The sequence below is a fragment of the Panthera tigris genome, chromosome A1 (assembly GCF_018350195.1).
Source record: "Panthera tigris isolate Pti1 chromosome A1, P.tigris_Pti1_mat1.1, whole genome shotgun sequence".
Taxonomy (NCBI): domain Eukaryota; kingdom Metazoa; phylum Chordata; class Mammalia; order Carnivora; family Felidae; genus Panthera; species Panthera tigris.
This window is the reverse complement of record NC_056660.1, coordinates 65,720,261-65,742,219: the sequence shown is the minus strand read 5'-3', so window position 1 is coordinate 65,742,219 and position 21,959 is coordinate 65,720,261. Positions and strand designations below refer to the sequence as shown.

Sequence of the window (21,959 nt, the reverse complement as noted above, 5' to 3'; positions counted from 1 at the left end):
AGATCACTTGATTACACTATACCAGGTTCTCAATATTTTCGAGGATTTATCTTTTGGCCTTTATGAGGGGGAAAATGCCCATTAATTAAACTCAGAGATATCAGAACTGCTAAGGGAATTGCTCTTAACACTGGTATTATGAACAAGAAGTAGTATAACCTTTACAAAGATATTATTAAAGTGATTTAGAATATTAAAAACGTGGTAAGCAAATAACGACAGGAGATTCCAGCTGAGAGAAATAATGGCCCCATCTCTTTCTGAAAAGGAATCAGAAACGCAGGAATTTAAGGGGCGATTTTTTAAAATGTCAGAAGCAGGAAGGGTGATGGCTATAAGATGTGATAATGGCTTATATGACAGACGCTATCCTAAAATAGGGGGCCAAATATGGGGCTTGGGTTAGAGCTAAATGATGCTCTGAACTGTTGCTAATTTTTAGTTTCTTTCAAGGGAAAGTGGGGCACGATCTCTTCTCAGGCACACTCCCTAAGCTTTGCAGATGGACATGGGCATAACCTCTTTAGGTCAGAGAGGAGAGAGAAGCAAGGGCAGCCTCAAATAATTCTTACGTTCTCTTGAATTATTTATTCCTATAGTCATTCTCCAGACAATAAAGGATTTCATGAGATAGAGAAGACGACGGATGCATTCAGAGGAGCGAAGCTAAGGAAGGAGCAAGGGAGAAGCAGCAAAGGCTCAAAACCTTGTGGAAGGTTCTCTTCTGAAGAAGAAGAGGTTTAGAGAAATAATAGGAGGATTCTCAGGGGGTTTACAGCAAGAAAGTCTCGTGGGTTGGCCATTAGCCTGCATTTAGAAAATTAATTTTGGGGTTACTTAAAATGGAATAAAGCACTACAAATTTTCTGCAGGGGACAACTCAGTAGGATGATGGCTAACACTTAGATGACTTCGTATCTTCCATCCGTAACTTGTTTCTTTCTATCTCATTAATTCAAGCACACAAGCATCATCTTTTGCTTCGGTGACCAAATTACAGAGTCACTGGTGACTCCACAGCTTATGTCCCAGAAATCTTTTCCTAAGAACTCTCTGTAAGGACACATATCTTTAAAAAAAAAAGCCCAAAACAATAAAACACCCCCCCCCAATTTTTATAGTTATGCTTCTTAAAATCATTTACACAAACTCCAAATTTCACTTCATGTTCACTTATTAGTCTTTCCAATCGCTTCTGACATTTTGTGATAGCTAATAAACTAGTCATGTGTAATACTGCACTAACGTTTCATTATTTCTCTCAATATTCCAGATACAAATGTCCATGGTTCATGTATGGGAGTGACCGGACAGAGAGAGAGCTAATGCAGTTGAATCCACGGCACATGAGATATTATCTCAGTTCCTTTACAGATGGCTGCAAATGAACTTCCTGATGACCCGACCTGACACTCAAGATATAATTTTAAGACCCCAGTCAGTCAGTGGTGAAACAGGGATTCCAGCCCAGCCTCGTCTGAGCAATCTTCAGGACATTCTTCTTTTGGTGGTTGGGGGAGTGGACAGGAGTTTGGGGTAGAGATGTAAATGATGATGGGGGAAGGAGAAGATGAAAACATTACTTGGTTGCTTTATCGTTAGTAGATCAACTGGCAGATGAGACTTACTTTTAGCTTAGGTAGCACTGAATGTAATCCAGCGCAACTAATCCTTAAGACCGGTTATGATTTGGGGCGCCTAGTGGCTCAGTCAGTTTAGTGTCCGACTTCAGCTCAGGTCATGATCTCATGGTTTGTGGGTTTGATCCCCGTGTCAGGCTCTGTGCTGACCGCTCAGAGACTGGAGCCTGCTTCAGATTCCGTGTCTTCCTCTCTCTGTACCCCTCCCCAACTCATGCTCTGTCTCCCTCTTTCAAAAATAAAATAAACATTTAAAAAATTTAAAAAAAGACCAGTTATGATGTTAGGATTTTAGTAGTCTCCTAAGCCCTGTGGATCAGAGCTCCCTGTCCCAAGGACCATAAACAGCTCTGCAGATCGGGCAAGAATGACATAAGATTACAGGTGTACATTGCTTTTGAAGGGCAACTGTGGCATAATCTACCCCCTATCTTCACTATGGAAGTTACTGGCACCGGTAAAGACTTCCTTACTCGTGTCCTGGAAGTTGACATCGTTGCCATTGTATGCGTTCTTTAGTTTGTTGGTCATCACGCGTAGAGCCATGATCTGCTGCCTGATGAAAGTGTCGGGCCGTGTGATGTCCACGTCTACCTCAGGGTTGTTAATCTGGTTGGTCAGCCCATCATTCATGATCTCAGGCAAGTATCTGCAGGGTCAACAGAAAGAGAACAGATTAGCGTGAGGCAAGAGGGGCTTCGGTACCAGGTTGTGCTGTGCTGTCTCTGACAGTGGGCCGGAGCTTTGGCAACAACTGGCTCTGCTCCTGCAAAAAAAACAAAAAACAAAAAACCAAAAAACCAAAAAACCCAAAAAGTGAAAACAAGGAGTAACTTTTCTCAGAGGGAGATAGGGCCATAAAAAAATGGTTTCAGAGTGGTTTTTAAAATGGTACTGAATATGCAGGGAGGCTTGCCTACAAAGGAACGTTCAGTTGCGGACTTAGACAAGTTGTTTCTTAAAATTAACTACTTTCTTCCCTCCATCCCAAATGGTAGATACTGAAGTCAAGGGCTTGCTAGCTTCCTCAGCTCTCTGGTTAATTTTGCTAAGAACCGAACTTGTAAATGATACACGCTCTTTAGTTCTCTTGTACGAGGATGCTCTTTCTCAACTGAAGAGGCCTAACCTCAGACTCTAATCAGAAGATACTTCTGGATATAAAAACCCATCTTTGGAAAGTTCGAGGAGTAACCAGTGAGCACTGGAACGTTTGAAGCGTCCATCAGGGTTTTTATTTTGTAATAAAATCTTGGATCTAATGTTCAATATTGGGCAAAAGAGAAGGGTAAAATCTAATGGTTCTTTAATTCTCTCACTGGTAATAAAAGGGCATATTCCTTTTACTTGAACTAAAAATTTTAAACTGTCAATTCCTTGATGTCGACTGCCCATGCTGCCTCTGTGCATTTAGACCAGTGGAGACTAAAGGTCTCAGAAAAGTGCTTGGAGCCCTCTCTGACTCCTCACTCTCATGACCTGCCTGTTTGCAGCCCCCCTTCTCCTCTTCTCCTAGTGTTCCCTGCACCTGCTACTTCTGTCTCATTTCCTGTGTCCCTCCTCGAGTGCAGACGGTACCAGAGCCTCAGACTGACTTCCCCACCCGCCTCTTCCTTTGTGGTGCATCTTGCACACGTGGTCTGACTAATTTTCACAAGCTACTGCTTTCATGTCACTGTTCTGCTTGAAAGCTTTTGGTGACAGTAGCTGATGCCTACCGAGCACTTACTGTCAGGCACTGTGTTAAGCCCTTCGCGTGTATTTTTTTTTTTTTTTAGTGTTTTATATTTATTTTTGAGACAGAGAGAGACAGAGCATGCATAGGGGAGGAGCAGAGAGACAGGGAGACACAGAATCCGAAGCAGGCTCCACACACCAAGCTGCCGGCACAGAGCCTGATGTGGGGCTCGAACTTGTCAACTGCGAGATCGTGACTTGAGCAGAAGTCGGATGCTCAACCGACTTGAGTCACCCAGGTGCCCCCCTTCATGTGTATTTTTAAATTCAGCCCCCGAGCAAATCTAAGAGGTAGGTGCTATTTTATCCCCATGTTGCAAAATAGAAAACAGGCCTAGTGAGGATGAGTAGTTGTGCAAAGTCACAGAGTTAATGGATGGCAAAACCGCGAGTTAAGCCCACTAGGTCTAGTTTCAGAGTCCACGTGTCCCAACAGCGCACCATACTGCCTGGGTGATCACAAATGACAATTCACATTTTATAGCTCAGCAAAGCCCATTTCCATCCCGTCTCTACTCATGCTGCAACAATCCCTTCAACAATCCTTGCCTTACAGGATCTATACCTGTATACATCTTATATCTGCCCGTCCCACAGGGTTTCCTTGCCTGCGAGGCACTTTCCAATTTAAGTCCCAAATATCCTTAAAGACCCAGGTCAATCTTCACTTCCTCTTTAAGATATCTTTCAGCTTTTAGAGACCTGCTCATCCTTCCGGAGGGCTGCCAGGTTCGTCTGGGCATTTGGTGCACTGCACAAAGTCACCTGCTCAGGGAGGGAGTTGGGCTGAAATCCAGCCTGAATTCCATGCCCACAAAGCTATGCACCTGCAGGGCACCATTCACCAAAGGGACACGCTTTTCTTTTGAGGAATTGTTTTATTTTCAAACATTTCAATGCATACCAAAGCACAGACAACAGTGTAATGAACCCTCAGGTACCCATATGAATGCCTTTTTCTAATTCTTACAAAGGTGCTATATTTGTCTTTGTCCTGGTAAGAAACAGATGGCACACTCAAAGAGGTAATAAAGAGAGTTTGAAGAAGAGACGACTTATAAAGGTGGGAACAGGGAAACCAGCGCTGGCTGACAAAGGACCCCAAGGCTGCTAGCAGCAGGAGAGCCCCTGGGAAGGAACTGCCACCAGAATGAGCATGAACTGAAGTCACAGATGGCCACCAAATGATGCAGCAACTGCCAAACCCAGGCCACTCAGGGAGGGAGCTGGGGAATGACACCCTGACCTCTCTAGTCCCTCCTTCTGACCACGTACTGCCTCCCATCAGAAGAAGCCCACTGGAAGCCAGGGGGCAAGGGCACCCAGGTGATGTGGTTTGTAGAGATTCTCATTCAGGGCACCGACCAAGATGGAGAGAGGAGGAGTAGATCTCAGGGGGAATCAGGACATCTAGGACAGGGGCGCGTTGGCTGGGGCCGCCCTGCTTCGCTGCAGTCATCATCATTCCTGCACTGCCTCTACTGTGGTGCCCTGTAAGCTGGGAAGATGTCCATTCCTCTGTTTTGTCCTTCCTACTTACTTATCCCTGTACAGTATACATTCTCTTAAAATTCTTCCCCTTCCTGCAGGTGATTTTCCAAGTTCTGGAAACCAAAGGCTCTCTATCCATCAGCCTCCAAAAGAAGAAATAGAAACACACAGAGAGATTTTCATATTTAAGCCATTTTTCAGCTATTGAAATCTCATGCATGATGTATTTGTGTATGAATTGGTTTATCCATTTTAAATCAGAAGTCCTCTGAATGAGCTCCACATCTTCATCCATATTTTGAACAAAATCGACTTCACAATGTTCACCACGTAATGAATAATAAAACACACAGTGCACATTGCAAATTCTTTTCCACAAAGCTTCACAGTATTTACTGCCCTAAAAAACGCCCTAATTGAAAATTTTAAAATTTGGGGACCATTTCTCTTTATTTTTGCAGCAGAGCATAACTTCTGTGTTGTCTCTCACTATATCTGGAGTATTAATAAATTCTTGTTAGATTCCGCACTTGACTCCTAAAACATAACATTGGATTGACTGTTGCTGACATCAATTATATATCCGGAGCTCCATGAGCTCTACTTAATTCCAAAGCCCACTGGAATGAATGCTAGAAAGTGCAGGCTAGCCTTTGCTGACACAGGAGTTGAGAGTGGCTGAAAGGTGACCGCCCGTTCTGGGGCTGCCCCTCGACATTTTGGACGACGGTTCCTGCAGCAGTACCTGTGCTGAGTCAGGGGAAGGCTTTGTTGCTTTCAGATGCTGTGTGCGCGCGCGGCCAGCCGAGACTCATTTATCAGCAGCCGCCTGCGATAGCTTACATGGGAATGCGACCCCCTGGGAGTCTGAGCGTCCAGGAACAATGAGACGCTGCCAAATAAACCCAGCCTCTAACTGTGCCTACCGATGCTCAGCCACTTACAATAAAAACAAGTAACAATGCCCCTGTGTCCTCAAGAACCTTTTCTCCTTTCAGTGTATTCAAAGGGTAACTTCAGATACAATGTGGAAACTTACACAGAAGGCACAGTTGAAAAAGAAAACGGCCATTTTGTCACTCCAGAGGTACCTCCTAAGGCCAAACGTATGGCTGTCCAGAGTGCAACTTGAGGGATCCAGAGAAGCCCGGAACTCAGGCTTGATCGCTTTGTGAAACACTCACAGCCCGAAGAAATGGATGCATCTTTGAATCCATACTATTCTTCCCTTTATTAGATTTGGCACCAGCTTCTTCGTGTATGACAGCATTCTATTTTTGCATCAGGACAGTATGGGGAGACATGGAAAGGAAACAGGATCTTGGTACAGATAACCCGGGCTCCAAGGCCGGATGCACATTTACCCGGCACGAGGAGAACCCAGAAATGAGGACAGATTGGAAGGTGTAACAGGGCGTCATTGTTTGTCATGTCACGCTTCTTGCTGGGTGTGGCAAGCAGGTGGCATCCGTGAACAATCAAGCATGGAGTCCCCACTCTGGGTTACCTTCTATTTTGCAAGAGCATGTAGAGGAACTCGATCTTCAGTAGTTTTGCAGAATTCGTTTTTTTTTTTTTTTCACATCTGTTAGGGTCCGAATGTTTGTGTTCCCCTCAAATTCACATAAAAACCTAATGCCCAAAGTAATGGTTTCAGGAGGCGAGGTCTTCGGCAGGGGATTCGGTCACGAGGGCAGAGCTCATGAAGGAGGTCCCAGGGAGCTAGCTCAACCCTCCCTCTAAGTGAGGACACAACTGAAAATCTGCAACCCACAGGAGGACTCTCACCCGACCATGCTAGTGCCCCAATGATCTTGGACCCCAGCCTCCAGAAGTGTGGGAAATAAATCTCTGTTGTTTATAAGCTACCCAGATGTGTCATTTTGTTACAGCAGCTCGAATAGGCTAAGACCACATCTCATTTCATATTGTGGATACAGACCCCCTTGATTACATCCACACATGAGAGCCGATTAGGGTGAAAGAGTCCCGTAGGAATTTGGCTGGGTGGGGGGCACTTATACATTCAACCTTGTGGGTGGCTTCAGGCTCTGTGCTGGGACTTTCCTGGCAGAGGTGACACTCTCTGTCACCCTCTGTTGCCTGACACTATAGAAGGTTCCCACTGGCCAGCCACAGTGCCTGTCATTGTCACCATTCAAAATCACTCCTTTCAGTTGATATATGAATGGGCTTGCCAGGAGGACAGACATGTTAACCTACCTGTATTTGTATTTCTTATCACCTCATTAATGCCGATGGTTGTTCTGGCATAAGGAGCTGCACAGTGGGGGAAAGGGACACACAGTTCTCACCACTTAATGGGATTTGAAAGCCAGTAAAAGTCTGAGAAGGGAGACACCTGCAAGGAAGGTTAGCCTGGTGGTACCCTGTGGGGTCAGCAGGAGCCAAGTGGAAGCCAGGGCAGGAATGGGGAGACTGGGGTCCCCAGGTGCCGGCCTGGGTTTGTTTTTAAGACAGATGCTTCTTTCTCCTGCTCCTGACACAAGGGACACTGGACAGAGAAAGGTAAAAGCGGGGGCACCTGGGTGGCTCAGTCGGTTAAGCGTCTGACTTCAGCTCAGGTCATGACCTCGTGGTTCATGAGTTCGACCTGCACGTCGGGCTCTGTGATGACAGCTGGGAGCTCGGAGCCTGGAGCCTCCTTTGGATTCTGTGTCTCCCTGTCTCTCTGCCCCTCCCCCATGCATACTCTGTCTCTCTCTCAAAAAAAATAAAATAAAATAAATAAAGCATTAAAAAAATTAAAAAAGAAGAAAGGTAAAAGCGGATTCAGTCCTGCTCGTTGTCACAAATGAGCTGCATTCAATCCATGTCTCGCCAGCAAGTTCTAATTCTAAGCTACGTATTCATTTATTCCTGTGGGTTTAAGAGTCTTATGAAATAGTAGAATGTTAATACAGGTCCTTGTCTGGAAAAATTTTCTGAAGTTTTTTTTTTTTTTCTTTCTTTCCTGACATCTCCTTATTAGTAAAACTTGATCTGATCTGAAATGAGGCTGATCATACATTTCACTTATCCCACTGTAGTGGGAATAGTAATACATCTTGCTGCAGAAATTTAATGTGTTTGATTGCGAGTTGCAGCCTATGGTATATGCACTCTGATGATTTTTTTCTAAAAATCTAAAAAAAAAATTTGAGTTCAGAAACACATATGGTCACAGGGATCTCAGAGAAGGGATTGTGAACCTGTGGTACCCATAACTTCTTTCAGAGGCTTTCTTCAAATCTAAGTTTTAAACTTCACATCTGTTTGGAATGGCTATTATTTTAAAACAAAACAAAACAAAACAGAAAATAACAAGTGCTGGTGAGGATGCAGAGTGGAGCGTAAGCTTTTGATTGTCCAGGCCTCCATTTCAAAGACACGCATCTTGAGTCAACATATGGGCCACTAGCCACTAGCAAAACAACCAGGTAAGGGGCTAGACTGCTCTCACCCATGAAGGTTCCCTTTCAGGAAGCCCTCGGAAACCTGGAGAACTCACTGCTTGAGTGACCCATATCTCCCTTCCCATGCCCTAATTCCCACACATAGGTTTTACATTAGTAAATTAGCCAATCAACAGTGGACGTGAGAAACTCCAGGCACCCCACACTTAGACCCAAATGAAGGTAAAGTCCAACGTCATCCCCGCTCCCCTTGACCTTGCTGTGTGGCCCTTGAGCGTGCCATGCCCTCTCCAGGTCGTAATACATCTTGTTCCTCAAAGTACCCTGATAGTGTCTTGCTGAAGTGCATCCTGTGATCATAATAAGAACCACGAGAGCTGACCCAGCCATAAATAGGGGCGCTGGTTGCGGAAATGTCTACGGAGCCTGCTGTGAGCGATGTGTGACGAGGCCAGCAGAGCTTGCATTTCTGACTGAAGCTGCTACCATCCATAGGCTTGGGAACATGGAGAAATTGGAATTCTTGTGTTTGGTACAGGGTGTGCAAAATGGTTCAGCGCTTTGGAAAACAGTATGGCGGTTCTTTGAAAAATCAGACTTCCCATATGATCTAGAAATTCCACCTCTGGAATTTTCAATCTGAAAGAATTGAAAGCAAGTACTGGAACAGAGATCGCTACGCCTCTGTTCATAGCAGCATTATTTACAATAGCCAAAAGATGGATGCAACCGATGAGTGCATCAACGAATGCATGGGTACCCAGGTGTGGTCTATATGTACAGTCCACTCCACCTGAACAAGGAAGGAAATCCTGACATGCGCCACAGCATGCGTGTACCTTGAAGACACGCTAAGTGAAATGATCCAGACACAAAAAGACAAATCTTGTGCAATTCCACTTCTATGTGGTAATTAGAGTAGTCAAATTCAGAGAGGCAGAAAACAGAATGGTGACTGCCAGGAGGTGGGAGAGGGAAGAGTGGGGAACAAGTCTTTAATGGATTCAGGGTTTCAGTGTAGGAAGAGGAAAAAGTCCTGTGGATGGTTGGTGGTGATGGGGTACAACAACGTGAATGTACTTAATGCCACTGAACTGTTACGTTTAAAGGTGGTAAGAATGCTGCATTTTACGTTATGTATATTTTACCACAATTTAAAAAAAAATCTCAGTTTTAAGTGTAACTTTTCTGAAGTTCTTGATATAGTTTCCTTTCCCCCTTTCCTTTTTTGTTTTTTTGGTTTTTTTGACTGGAAAGTGAAATTACTCAAAGCATACTGTGACTTTATGACTAAAGTGGGTTCAGACATTCTTAAAGGCTGCTAAGCTAGAGTTGTCTATGACATTAGGTATTTCAATGGGACGTGACCCTGAAATATGGTCAAAGGTGCAGAGACTGACCTAGGACCTGAGATCCTCTGGGACCCAGCAGTGTGATCGTGGGCAAGTGACTTAGCTACTTTATATGATTATATATTTTATATTTACATGAACAATACTTACCTTATTTGTTCCATAAGCTGACATATTGAGCGAAAGTATATGAAAATGCTTAAAAATCTAACATACTACACAATTCTAATGCATTCTTATGAAAATTAAATTGTTAACAGGGCTTTTCCCATGCCAGGCTTGTTTCATAGGAATGTCTGATGGCAGGAGAATTTGGACTTTTAGGTTTATTTATTTGTTTTGGTAATCTCTACATCCAATGTGGAGCTGGAACCCATGACTCCAAGAGCAAGAGTCACATGCTTTTCTGACTGAGTCAACCAGGGACCGTCAGAATTGGGACTTTTAAAGCCTAGACTCCTGTACAGAAGAATGATTCACTGTGGCTTTCCTCTAGCTGGAGAACGCATGACACGAAACTGGGGACCCTTGAAGGACACAGAGCTCACTGATTGCAGCAGCGAGTAGAAGCTACATTCTTGGACTTGGCCTCTTTGCTCATTGGCAAGATTCCCTCTTATCCATTCTTCCTTCGTAGAACCAGAGGCAGCGGACTCCAGCGTGCACAGGACAAAAGGCCCTCGCGCCAGGTGTCAGGGCTGCTGAGCGGCTGACAGCAACATGCTCCTTTCCTGGTATTTGTAGCTGCATTTTGTACCACTTGCGGGAGGTGCATGCAGTGTCCCCCTCCCCCAGGAGAGTCAGACTTCAAGGGGTCTTTCCTCCCAGGTGTGCACAGAAGGGAAGTGCATGCCCGGGAATGCTGGGTGTGACAGTCTCCAGTTCTCTCCCCAGACAGACTTCCCACCTTCCTGACGTGGTTGCCTGGCTGGGTATACATCAGATACTCACAGTTCTTTAAAATGCAGCTAGAGTGCTTTGGGACATATTCTGCAATCAGACTGAAACAATATTGTCCTGCCAGATCTGCCAGGTCACTGTCTTTGACACATTTCTCATCACCATGCATCATTTCATCCGGCTTGCATCTGCTCAAATGTACCCAGTCATGACTTGCTATTTTCTTGGCTTAGTCAACCCACTCGGTGGCTGGTGAGAGTGACTGATCTGTTTTCTAGATTTTTCTAGGTTTCCTATTTCTTACAATTTACTGTATTTACCTCCCGGCCCGAGGAAAGATTTCCTTGGGGACCCAGTTATTTTTGCGAGGACTGGGGGCCTTAAAAACCAGCACAGGCTCCCCGCGAATGCTCTGTTTTCAACCGATCCAATCAGTCCTCGTCCTCAGCCAGGATTTTGTTTGCTTCCTTCCGGAAGGCACTTTCAGGAACGCTAGACACTGAGGGCTAGACACCGGCTTACAAGGAGGGGCAGCAGGAAGCTGCGGGGTAGTTTTAAGAGGGGGGGGGGGGGGCGGGAGGAATCCGGAAATGACTGCAGAAACCCTGGTGATTCTGAAACAACACGTGTCCCATCATGAACTCCATGTGCTGTTGAGACTGGCCTCTCTCACATTTTGTTGCCTTCTTCTGGCTCCTCCCACCATCTCCCATGCTAATCTTTCCTTCTTAACTCCTATGGCCTTAGAAAAACGATCCCCATGAAGCAGAAACAATCCTTAAGGAAGATACAGATGATGTAATTTGACATAGCTATGGTCTCAAAAAAGTAAGAATTTGCCTCTATAGGAGCCCAAAGTAAGAGCCTATAGGAACACCACTAGGGTTTTATTTTTTCTGTGGCTGCTACGTGGAAAGTTCCAGCCTGCATATGCTAACCATATACAAGTTTTATCGCCTGCTGAGCCCATTCTTTCCTGTCTCCATCTTGTCGCTCTCCTCCAGCTCCTGTGCCCCTAGCTCGGCCCCGCCACCCGGTTGCCCACCGTGCCCTTCTCAGGGGTGACAGATGGCCGCACATGTCCTCCCAGGGTCTCTGGGAACTTTAGGAGGCCTAGATTTGTAACCCGCACAACGACACTTTACTGTTTTCCCCCGTGGACCTCTAGATTATTATCGATTTTCCTCCCTTACTTTCTAACTTCCTTTCAATTCCTATTTGTCTGAGTTGAGTCAGTGTGGCTGCATCGTCTCTCATTTCTCTCTAGGAATTTGCTTAGGTAAGTGAGAAATGGAAGAAGTTTCATTTGCACACTTGCTTTCCCATCGGTCACTGAAGATGCCTCCTAGGCTGCTTTTCTTGAGTGGCAGACACTGCTGAGAATTCTGAGGAATTCTCTTTGCTAGCCGTTCTAGCAAAGGAGGATGTGAATCTGAGGACTAACTACTGTAGGTAGAATGCTTGTGTCCCCTCAACTCCCAAAGTGATGGTATTAGGAGGTGGGGCCTTTGGGAGGTGATTAGGTTTAGGTGCAGGTGAAGCTAGTAGAACCTCCATGATGGGATTAGTGCCCTTAGAGGAAGAAGACAAGATCAGAACCCTCTTTCTGCCATGGGAGGGCAGAGAGAGAAAGCAGCTCTCTACAAGCCGTGAAGAGAGCTCTCACTACAACCCAACTCTGCTGGCACCCTGGTCTGGACCTATTAGCTTCCAGACTATGAGAAATAAGTTTCTGCGTCAGCCACCCAGACCATGATGTGTCTGTTTTAGCAGCATGAATGAAGGCATTAATCGAGTCAAGTACTGGCCAGGGAATCAAAGTACCCATCCTTAGCCCACAGGGCATGTCATCGGAGACCAGGGCTTTGTGTGGACAATACCCTGCATTGTGAAGGCTGTGTAGCATTTCCAACTTAAAATTCTCTCCGATGCGCAGGTTAAGCCTAAGCTATTCATTGTCGAGATGACTTCAACCTGGCCTGTGCTCCTGTTACCTTCAGCGACTGACGTTACAACTGAGCCACGTGACCTCCTTGGCCCGGTTGCTGTTGTTGTTTTTAATATAAGGAAAGCCCCATTAAAGGAAACATCAGGGCTATGCGTGGAGGCAAAGAGAAAACAACAAATCGTAACATACTCCCGGAGGTGTGTGCGTGAACTGAAAAAAGGAGTATCTTACATGTTAATAGGGGCTTAAAGTAGGGCTGCCAGATAAAACTACAGGATTGCCAGTTAAATCTGAATTTCAGATAAGCAGTGAATCCTTTTTTTAGTATAAGTGTATTCCATTTGGTATCTGGTGTTCTGTGCCAAATTTGGCAACTCTGTCTTAAAGCCTCACTGCTCAAAGTGCAGTCCCTGAATCAGCAACACGGCATCCCCGGGAAGCTTGTCAGAAATGCAGAATCTCAGGTCCCAGCCCAGACTCACTGAGTCAGAATCTGCGTTTTTCCCACGTGCCCCAAGAATTTTACTGGCACAGTAACATTTGAGAAGAACTGCTTTAGAATTTACAACCTGGTCTTTAAATTGTGCCGAAACATTGGCAAGGGAAAGGGAAGCAGGGAACCAGTCTTTCTGACAGAATGGAGATTTAAGTGCTGACAGGACGTTGGCACACCGGCATTTTCCTCCCCTTGAAGGGCACAGTCTCTTCCCTCTAGCTCAACTCCTGTTTCCAGACCTGCTTAGCTACTGAAGCAGAGTGAGATCTGCCAGCAATGACTCAGGGTGGGAGCAGGAAGATGGAAGGGGGGCGTTCTTATTCTAGAGGAATCACTGCCCCCAGACCCTTGGCCATTATCTGAATACAGCAGATTCACCCAGTGGCTGCCATAGCAGCCACATCTATGTGTATCTTGCTCTTTCTATTTAAAGTCAGCATCAATGTCGGGGCACCTGGGTGGCTCATTTGGTTAAGCCCCTGACTCCTGGTTTCTGCTCAGGTCATGATCTTGCAGTTTGGTGGGTTTGAGCCTCATGTTGGGCTCTGTGATGGTGGCGTGGAGACTGCTTGGGATTCTCTCTCTTTCTTTCTCTCTCTCTCTCTCTCTCTCCCTCTCCCTCTCTCTGTCCCTCCTTCAACTGCACTATCTCTGTCTCTCTCAAAATAAATAAAACTTAATAAAAAATAAAGTCATCATCAATGTCAACAGGTGCCATTCATTTAGTAACGGCTATTCGAGAAAATATGACACACTGGAGGAAATGGACATATCCATGGTAGTTGTCATTTTGATTTCAGAAATGTTAACATGGGAAATAGTTATGCTCCTGAATCAAGGAAGTATGGGAGAGAGCTGTGGAGTGGTGTTCAAAAACAGCCAGGAGAAATACGGGTGTTGGAAGACAAGTTGGGTCAAATACTTAGGATGAGAGGGCTAAGGAAATGGAATGCAAGGAAGCATGTGGCTATAGGAGTCAGATGGACAAAACATAAAGGGTGGCTCAGTTAGTTGAGCATCCAACTTTGGCTCAGGTCATGATCTCATGGTTCGTGAGTTCGAGCCCCACATCGTGCTCTCTGCTGTCAGCACAGAGCCCACTTTGGATCCTCTGTCTCCTTCTCTCTCTGCCTCTCCCCCACTTGCACTCTGTCTCTCAAAAATAAATAAAAACCATTAAAAATTTTCAGAAAAACATAAAGAGAGGAAGAAATGTCTGGGTTGCCAGTGGCCTCATGAAGCAGGCTTGAGTTAGGAGCTCAAGACCATTACCAGCTCTGTCGAGGCTAATAGGCACCTCTGTTCCATAATCCATTAACACTTGTTGATAGGTTTTTTTTTAACCAAGTTCTTTGATAGGAATAACCCTTTCTTTCTTTCTTTCTTTCTTTCTTTCTTTCTTTCTTTCTTTCTTTCTTTCTTTCTTGCCTACAAAACTGTTAAGAAGCCCTATCACCTGAAAATCCATACTTCAAATGTAGGGAAAAATAGTTATTATCTGCATTACAAGTGGATTTTTCAACTTACAAAATAGTTCAGTGGAATTAAAAAAAATCTCTCATATGTTCTACATCAATTAATATTTGGGTGAGAATGAGAGCAAAGCTTCAATTAAATGTAATTCAACAAGTCTTTATGGGTTATCTACTTACTGTGGTATTAAATATAAAGTTATTAAGATTTCATTGCAGTGGAAGAATTTTTAAAAAGGAACTAAAAGAAACTATGAAATTTTAATTTTTCAATGAGAAGATAATTTGAGTCACAAATATCTGACAGCCTCATTTTTTTAAAATAGTATACTGGGTTAGGTTCTGGAATATCCTTGCAAATGATTTTATTGCATTAATTTTCACAATTTCCCTTACCTGCATACAGTCCCCTAGTGGGATCCCATTGACCTAAGGATAAAATTCAAATCTGGTCCCTAAGTACTGCTTGGGGTGGTTCTCTACCTGTGTGGTCCTTTCCCAAACCTACAGTGCAACAGTATGGTCCTTGACATTCCAAAATCCACGGTCCTGTCTCCAGCCACTGTGCTTTTCATTGGTTGACAGACATCACTGATGTCATATAACACTTAATTCACAGAGCCTTGCACAGCGCCTGGGCAGAGGGAGTGCTCAATAACATTGCTGATGGACTGAGGAAATGAATGAATGAATGAATGTAGATCCACTAAATCTTTTATAGATCTAAGGATCTGTTTCATTTGTTCTCTTAACCTGGGAGGGGGGAGAACAATATTTAGCAGCCATTTGTTTTATTTATTTTTTTTAACGTTTATTTTTGAGACAGAGACAGAGCATGAACGGGGGAGGGTCAGAGAGAGGGAGACACAGAATCCGAAACAGGCTCCAGGCCCCGAGCTGTCAGCACACAGCCCGACGCGGGGCTCGAACTCACGGACCCCGAGATCATGACCCGAGCCGAAGTCGGCCGCTCAACCGACTGAGCCACCCAGGCGCCCCTAGCAGCCATTTGTTTTACAGGCAGGATATTGACGTGAAAAGAATACTGGGTTCGGATTTGGGAGATTTCCAGCTTTTACCCTTGCTAGTTGGGCAACCTTAGCCTAATCATTTACCCTTCTGCGTTCTTGATCTGCACGAGAAATTCAGCTGAACCCGCTCTCCCCTGGCTCTAACTTTAATGGTCATCATTGTCCCCATTCATTTTCTTGATGGAGTGTATATAGTCCCCTCCCCAATTCCCACCTGTAACAGTTCTTTATATTTCTTTTTGTGGATGCACTAATAGCCAGCAACCTGTGTAACCATGGGAATGTAGTTCAAAACACAGCCTTCATTTCGGCCAAGGCTGAAAGGTAAACACAGATGGGTAACAGAGCAGTTCAGAAAATCAACCACTTTATTCATTAGGCCATCTGGTCATCCTTTACAGTGTCTTTCTGTACAATCATTAGGAAAAGACACATTAGAAACTGTTCAACTTCACAGCTGAATTTTTCGGGCCAAAGGTTTCCTTCCTACAAGGCTGGACACTGGTAAATTACTAAAGCATTTTCGAGGGGCATGTTGTTGATACTGTAGACAAATACCTGTCTACCCTCATGATCTAAGATTTGGATATTGATATTCTGGAGCAACTTGAAATGATTACGGCTCTTTCCATAGCTGTCTTGTTTTTGCCTCGCGAAGCTCTCCCTAGTATGGCTAATAATATCATTACCAATAGATGCTTAAAAAATTCCACTCAGCAGTGTGAGAAATAACACCTAATGAGCATCTCACTTGCACCCCTGCTTACCTTCTGCAGCTGCTTCTGAACTTAATATCCCTGTACCTTCCTGTTTCCTTTTGATCACAGCTGCTTCATATGCTTGAAAACACCCACGAAGGCGCAGAACAGACCCCCCTCTTAACTTCTCCACCTGCTGGTCAATCCCCAAAGATTCCTTGAGTCCAATTTACCAGCTGCTCTGCCCACCTGCAGCCCCGCTGAGGCGTGTTCCGGCAGCCTCCTCTCCTGGTGTCCTGCCCTACTTGCCAACTCCCAGCCGGTTCCCCTGTCCAACTCCTCCACCCTATGAAAACTCGGGCCAACCCTATTTCTGGCCTGAATTAAGAAATTCAGAAATTCCGTATCAAGTGGCAGCAGCATTGGGCAGCCGAGCGGCAGGATGGGAACAGAGCCATCTCTCATCAGGAGGTCCCAGTGGGACTTTTCGAGGCAGGGAACCTCTGAGGACACTTTCCTGGTTGTCTCTTGGTCATTTTCTTTTTCCCTTTCCCTTCCAAAGAGCACATCAAAAACTGTTTTTCTCCAAGGGTGAGAGACATTACAGTCGGACTTCCTGTTTAGTTTGTGATGGAAAAAACAGAAAGCCGTGCAAATTTAGCTGCAGATAAAAATAGCTCTGCTGTCTTAAAGTCATTAAGCGAACATAAAAGGCTCTTTGTGGTTTCGGGATATCTGGAACCTGGCATCTGTCACCATTCCTCTGTCCTCGTCCAGAGGCGAGGCATTCAGAACGAGGATTCCATGCTTAATGGCACCTTGAGAGTAAGGGCTCCCAGGTGCCCGTCAAACCTGTCACTCTGAACAGCTGTGGCTAAGTGACGACTTGTCCCTCCACCCTCCGTCGAGTTCTGCATAAACGGGTCTGCAGAGTTGTGCCAGGGGAGGCGTCTAGGGCTGGATGCGCACTGCCCCAGCCGTAGCACCATGAGTCACCCTCACCTGGCTTTGCTGTGTCCATTCCAGCACTCCTCTTCGTTGGACGCGCCCGCCGTCATGCTCTCATCTTTGCAGATGGTGTAGGGCAACGCCGACCAGACCTTTTTAGAGAGCTTCAGTTTCTCTTTTATGTCTGTGACCTGATCAAGAAAGCAAGGAAAGAGAGTGAATATTCTCCCCAGGCGTTGCCCATTTCTACACAAGGACACAACACAGGTGGAGGTTAGAGAATCTGTGCTAGGACTAGAATGAAACTCTATCGGTTTTAAGGGAGAGACACTGAGCCGCAGGATTTATTGCGAAGGCAAGCCTCCCTACCTCCTCCCTCAATCTTCCTCTAGCTTCTGGCAGAGAGTTCTCAGGTAATTGGCTTTTTGTTTTCCATCTTTTCTGTCCTCCCATGCTTTGAATTAAAAACTTGCGAAGCATCTCAACTGGCTCCGGGTCCCTCTCTGGCTGGGAGAAATAGGTATTCCCCTCTGCAAATTCCCTAAACATATTCTTTAGAATTCATTTGCTCGGATGTCACATAAATGCACTGAAACAATGCACCAAGAGATAAAATGCTTTTCCCAACGGTCTATTTGTTTCTGTAAGAAATAAATATTGTCACTAATTCGACTGCTGGTAACCTCCGCTCTTAACCAATTGACAGGTCCATATAGCACACTCTTGGATGGTGAGTGGCAACCCAAACCCACTTAAAAATCTCTACAGCCAGAAGAGAAGAGTCATTCCAAATACAGGTAAGTGTAAAATCCACAGCCCTATGGATGGATGGCAGGAAAAAGCTTAGTAACCCCATCTTTCCTGTTTTCAGGCTCAGCACTGCAGAAAGGGTAAAGACAGGGATTCAGTACCATTTTGGTTCCATAATTAACATCTAGTTCATGCAGTCACACCCCTGACTTTCTATTCTGCCCATGTAAACATTAGGAAAGTCTATGGATGGTTGAAATGCATCTGTTAAGGGTTGAATTACGTGCCCCCCCATTTATATGCCCAAGTTCTAACCCTCAGTTCCTGAGAATGTGACCTTGTTGGGACGTAGGTTTTTTTTTCTTTTTTCAGAGGCAAGGGAGTTACAAAGAGGTTATTAGGATGGCCCTAATCCATTATGACTGATGCTCTTGTAAAAAGGGAAACGTTGGACACAGAGATACGCCTAAAGATAAGACAATGCAGAGAGAAATAGGAAGAAGAAACCTACCTATAACCAACGAGAGGGACCTGGAAAAGAACCTTCCCTCACAGCCTCAGGAAAATCCAATCCTTCTGCCATCTTGGTTTTGGACACCTAACCTCCAGAGCCATGACACAATAAATTACTGTTCTTTAAGCCACCTTGTCTGTGTCACGTTGATACAGCAGCTCCAGCATACACCCACACAGCATCATAGAAGGGACAACCACTGAGATTTATATATTTGAGGTCGATAGCCTTTGGAAATAAATTATTCTGTGTTTACTATGGATGGAGTATAGCGTTTTACAAAAAATTCCAAAGCTCTTTTGTCAGGTTTAAGAGTGAACACAAAGGAACATCAGATCTCTGTCCCAGTCATGTTTCTCAGTAGTTCCAGATTTATATGGTCTTTGGCCCTTGCTTATCTGTGATTCTGATGATGACTGAGGCTTCAGTACTGAGAAATGTCTGCCTATCCAGAAAGTGCTAAAGATGGCCAGAGTACTGAATCTGAGAACCCGGTACATACCCCGATGTTACTTTTGTTTTGGAGCATGAAAAGAACCCATAAGCAATGACATTCCAAGAAGTAGCTTACACACAGCCATGGTTTAGGATGGCATAAGATCTGCACTCTCTGATTTCTGCCATTCATGCTGACTTTGGTCCATGGGTTCCCCTAACCCCTGGCTCTCCTGCCAGCCAATCTGACTGGGTAAGGACATTTACCATGAGAGCCAGTCCTTTTCTGCTGCCCTTTGGGGCACAAGTGTGGGTGCACGTCGATATTTGTTTTTTATTTTTTGTTTGAAAGATATGTGGCCATTTCTATACAGCCATAGGTGGATGTACATTCTGTTTATCGATTATATGAAAACACAAGCCCCAAAAGCCAACTAATAAATGTTGAAAGACTGACAGAAAAATCATCATTCTGCAACTATCAGAGTTATTATTAATCTCAGCAAGTATTATCTATAGATGCTGTTGTGGGTTGAATTTTGCCCTTCCCATAAGATATCAAAGTCCTAACCACAGTACCTGTGAGTGTGACTTTATTTGGAAATGGGGCTGTTGCAGAATCAGGTAAAAGTGGAGTCATTAGGGTGGGCTCTAATCCAGTACGACTTTGTCCTTATAAAAAGGGGGGATTTAGGCACAGACACAGATATGCACAGGAAGAACACCATGTGAAGATAAAGGCATAGATCAGGGTGATGCATCTACAATCCAAGGAATATCAACAATTGCAAGAAAACCAGTGGATGCTAGGAGAGACTCAAAGATTCCATCACGATCCCAGAAGGAACCAACCCTTCTAACACCTTGATCTTAGGCTTCTAGACCCCCAACTGTGAGACAATAAATGTCTGTTGTAAGCCACCCACTTGGTGGTACTTTGTTACAGCAGCCCTAACAAACTGGTACAAATGCAAAAAACACTGGGCGAAAGTTTGATGGAGAATAGGATGTTTACACAATCTCCAAGTATTCCCCACAGAATACTCATTATTACAAAAGGAAAACTGGTCACTCTACAGTGCAAAAACTCTGCAGGCCCCCACCTTAACCAAGTGATCAAAGTAGTGGGACACAGTGATTTTAGGTGCCTCTGGATGTGAGGTGACAAGAAGGACACATCACTTATGTAGCTAAAATTCCTAACCTGGATCCAATCATGAGGACATGTCGGACAAACACAATGTCCAAGCTGATGGACGCTATGAGACAACCAGCTTGGATCCTCCAAATATGTGAGTCATAAAAGACAAGGGAGGGCTGAAGACGTCTTCTAGATTAAGAAGAACAACAGACATGGTATTCAAATGCAGTGTCTGATTCTGGATAGGGCACTCGATTGGAAAAATAATCGCCAGAAAGGATATTACGGAGATAGTTGGCAGAATTTGAATATTGACTTTGTATGACAAAATATTGTATTGGTGTTTAGTTTTCCAAATATGAGCTTATATTGTGGTCATGTAGGCGAATGTCATGTTCTTAGGAGATACATGCTGGACTATTTAGAAATAAAGGGTTATGGTTCCCACAACTTACTCTAGAATGATTCAGGAATCATTTTCATCTTCATCATCATCATCACATAGATGTATAGAGATACAGCAAGATAGAAAATGTGGCAAATTTTTAACGGTGAATGAATCCAGATGGAACTATATAATTTTTTAAAACAGCGTTTTTTCAGTACCTTTGAATGATTTTCAAAATAAAACTTGTCCAAAATAAATCCCTCACTTGATTTGTCCCACAAGGTGCCACATCGGTGTCCCTAACCTTTGCAACCTCGGACACTCCTTAGCCACTCATTCTGACTGTTCTCAAACACAAATCCCAGAAAAAGCACCAGGTATTACATACTCACCACTAATTCAGAAAACTGTCACTAGCTTCAGTACTAAAGTACTGTCAGGTGTATCTGTCCCAGAATAAAGTACACCAGAAATGACCATTCTCTCCTCTGCTTACTTAATGCTAAAAATCCCTCCTTTACACTGTGGGAATCTGAACCAAACATATGTATTTTGAGACAGAGAAAGTCTAAGACGGCATGACATCCCACAGGTATCTCCTCTTTTGAGGTTTTCAAAATGTAGCCGTGTATGTTGTGCTGCTCATTCTGTAAACCCCACTCAAGCATTGTCTCTTTCAAGGAGCAGTGTCTGGCCTCCCAGTTAGCTGGATTCAACTTTCTGTGTCCACAGTGCCCTGTTCATGATTCTAAGTACTGATTACTCCAAGCTTTTGTAATTGGCTTGCTTTTCTGACCCTAAGACCACGTGCTTCTTGATGCAAGGACGGGGCTCCAACTTGTCATCCTCAGGGCTTAGATGAACCAGGCGACCAATCACTCCAGTTTGCCTGGGACACGGGGGAATTCTAGGACACACCATATTTGCAGCGCTAAAACCGGGAGGTCCTGGCAAACCGGGACGAGTTGATCACACACATCTTAGCACAAGGTAGGTGCTCAGTGAATGCTGATCGGGAAAATAGATTTAATTGCCCCAATCTGCTACAAGGCCACAGACAGTCTAGCTAACACAAAATCGTGTGGTCCCACGACGTGCACTCATGTCGGAAAGGCAGGAGCAGAGATGGGCTGTATCTGGCTAAGTGAGGAGCATGTGGGCCCTCTCTGAGTCGTGACAGGACATTTTGTAATCAGGTCGTGTTCACTCTGGCATTTCAGGAGCCAGGCGTTTCCACCGTGCGATCGGTGGACATAACAGCAAAACAGCAACGAGAGATGTAAATGCTATTTTAACATTCTGCATGGAAACATCAGCCAATTCACTTCCAGCCCAAGGATGCCGATGCAGACAAGTTGGAAAAAAGGGACCCTATTAGCCACCAGGGACGCACATGCCTTTGATTCCAAAGAATATCCGAATGATGGCAGTTGGTTTTTTTTTTCAGTACCAAGCAAGTGTTTCGATCCTTACGCTGTTGAGAAATATTTTCTTGTCGTCTCTTATTTTTATTTCTGAATAATGTATGTGACCACTTTGCTGTAGCTCCAGATCTGAGTCGTTTTTTAAATTTTCTTCCTGGAAATTTAAGTGCACACAACA

At 44.5% G+C, this 21,959-nt stretch overlaps 1 protein-coding gene across 1 annotated transcript in view; it reads right to left on the bottom strand.

Annotated features, from left to right (window-relative positions):
* Window positions 1-21,959, bottom strand: part of GPC6 (glypican 6) — a 1,111,929-nt gene that overhangs the window by 6,397 nt on the left and 1,083,573 nt on the right. Inside the window, exons 7-8 of the mRNA XM_042979107.1 lie at window positions 17,184-17,320; window positions 2,114-2,289 (exon numbers count right to left, since the gene is read on the bottom strand). Coding sequence (XP_042835041.1) covers window positions 2,114-2,289; window positions 17,184-17,320 — 313 coding nt within the window. The remainder of the gene's footprint in view (window positions 1-2,113; window positions 2,290-17,183; window positions 17,321-21,959) is intronic.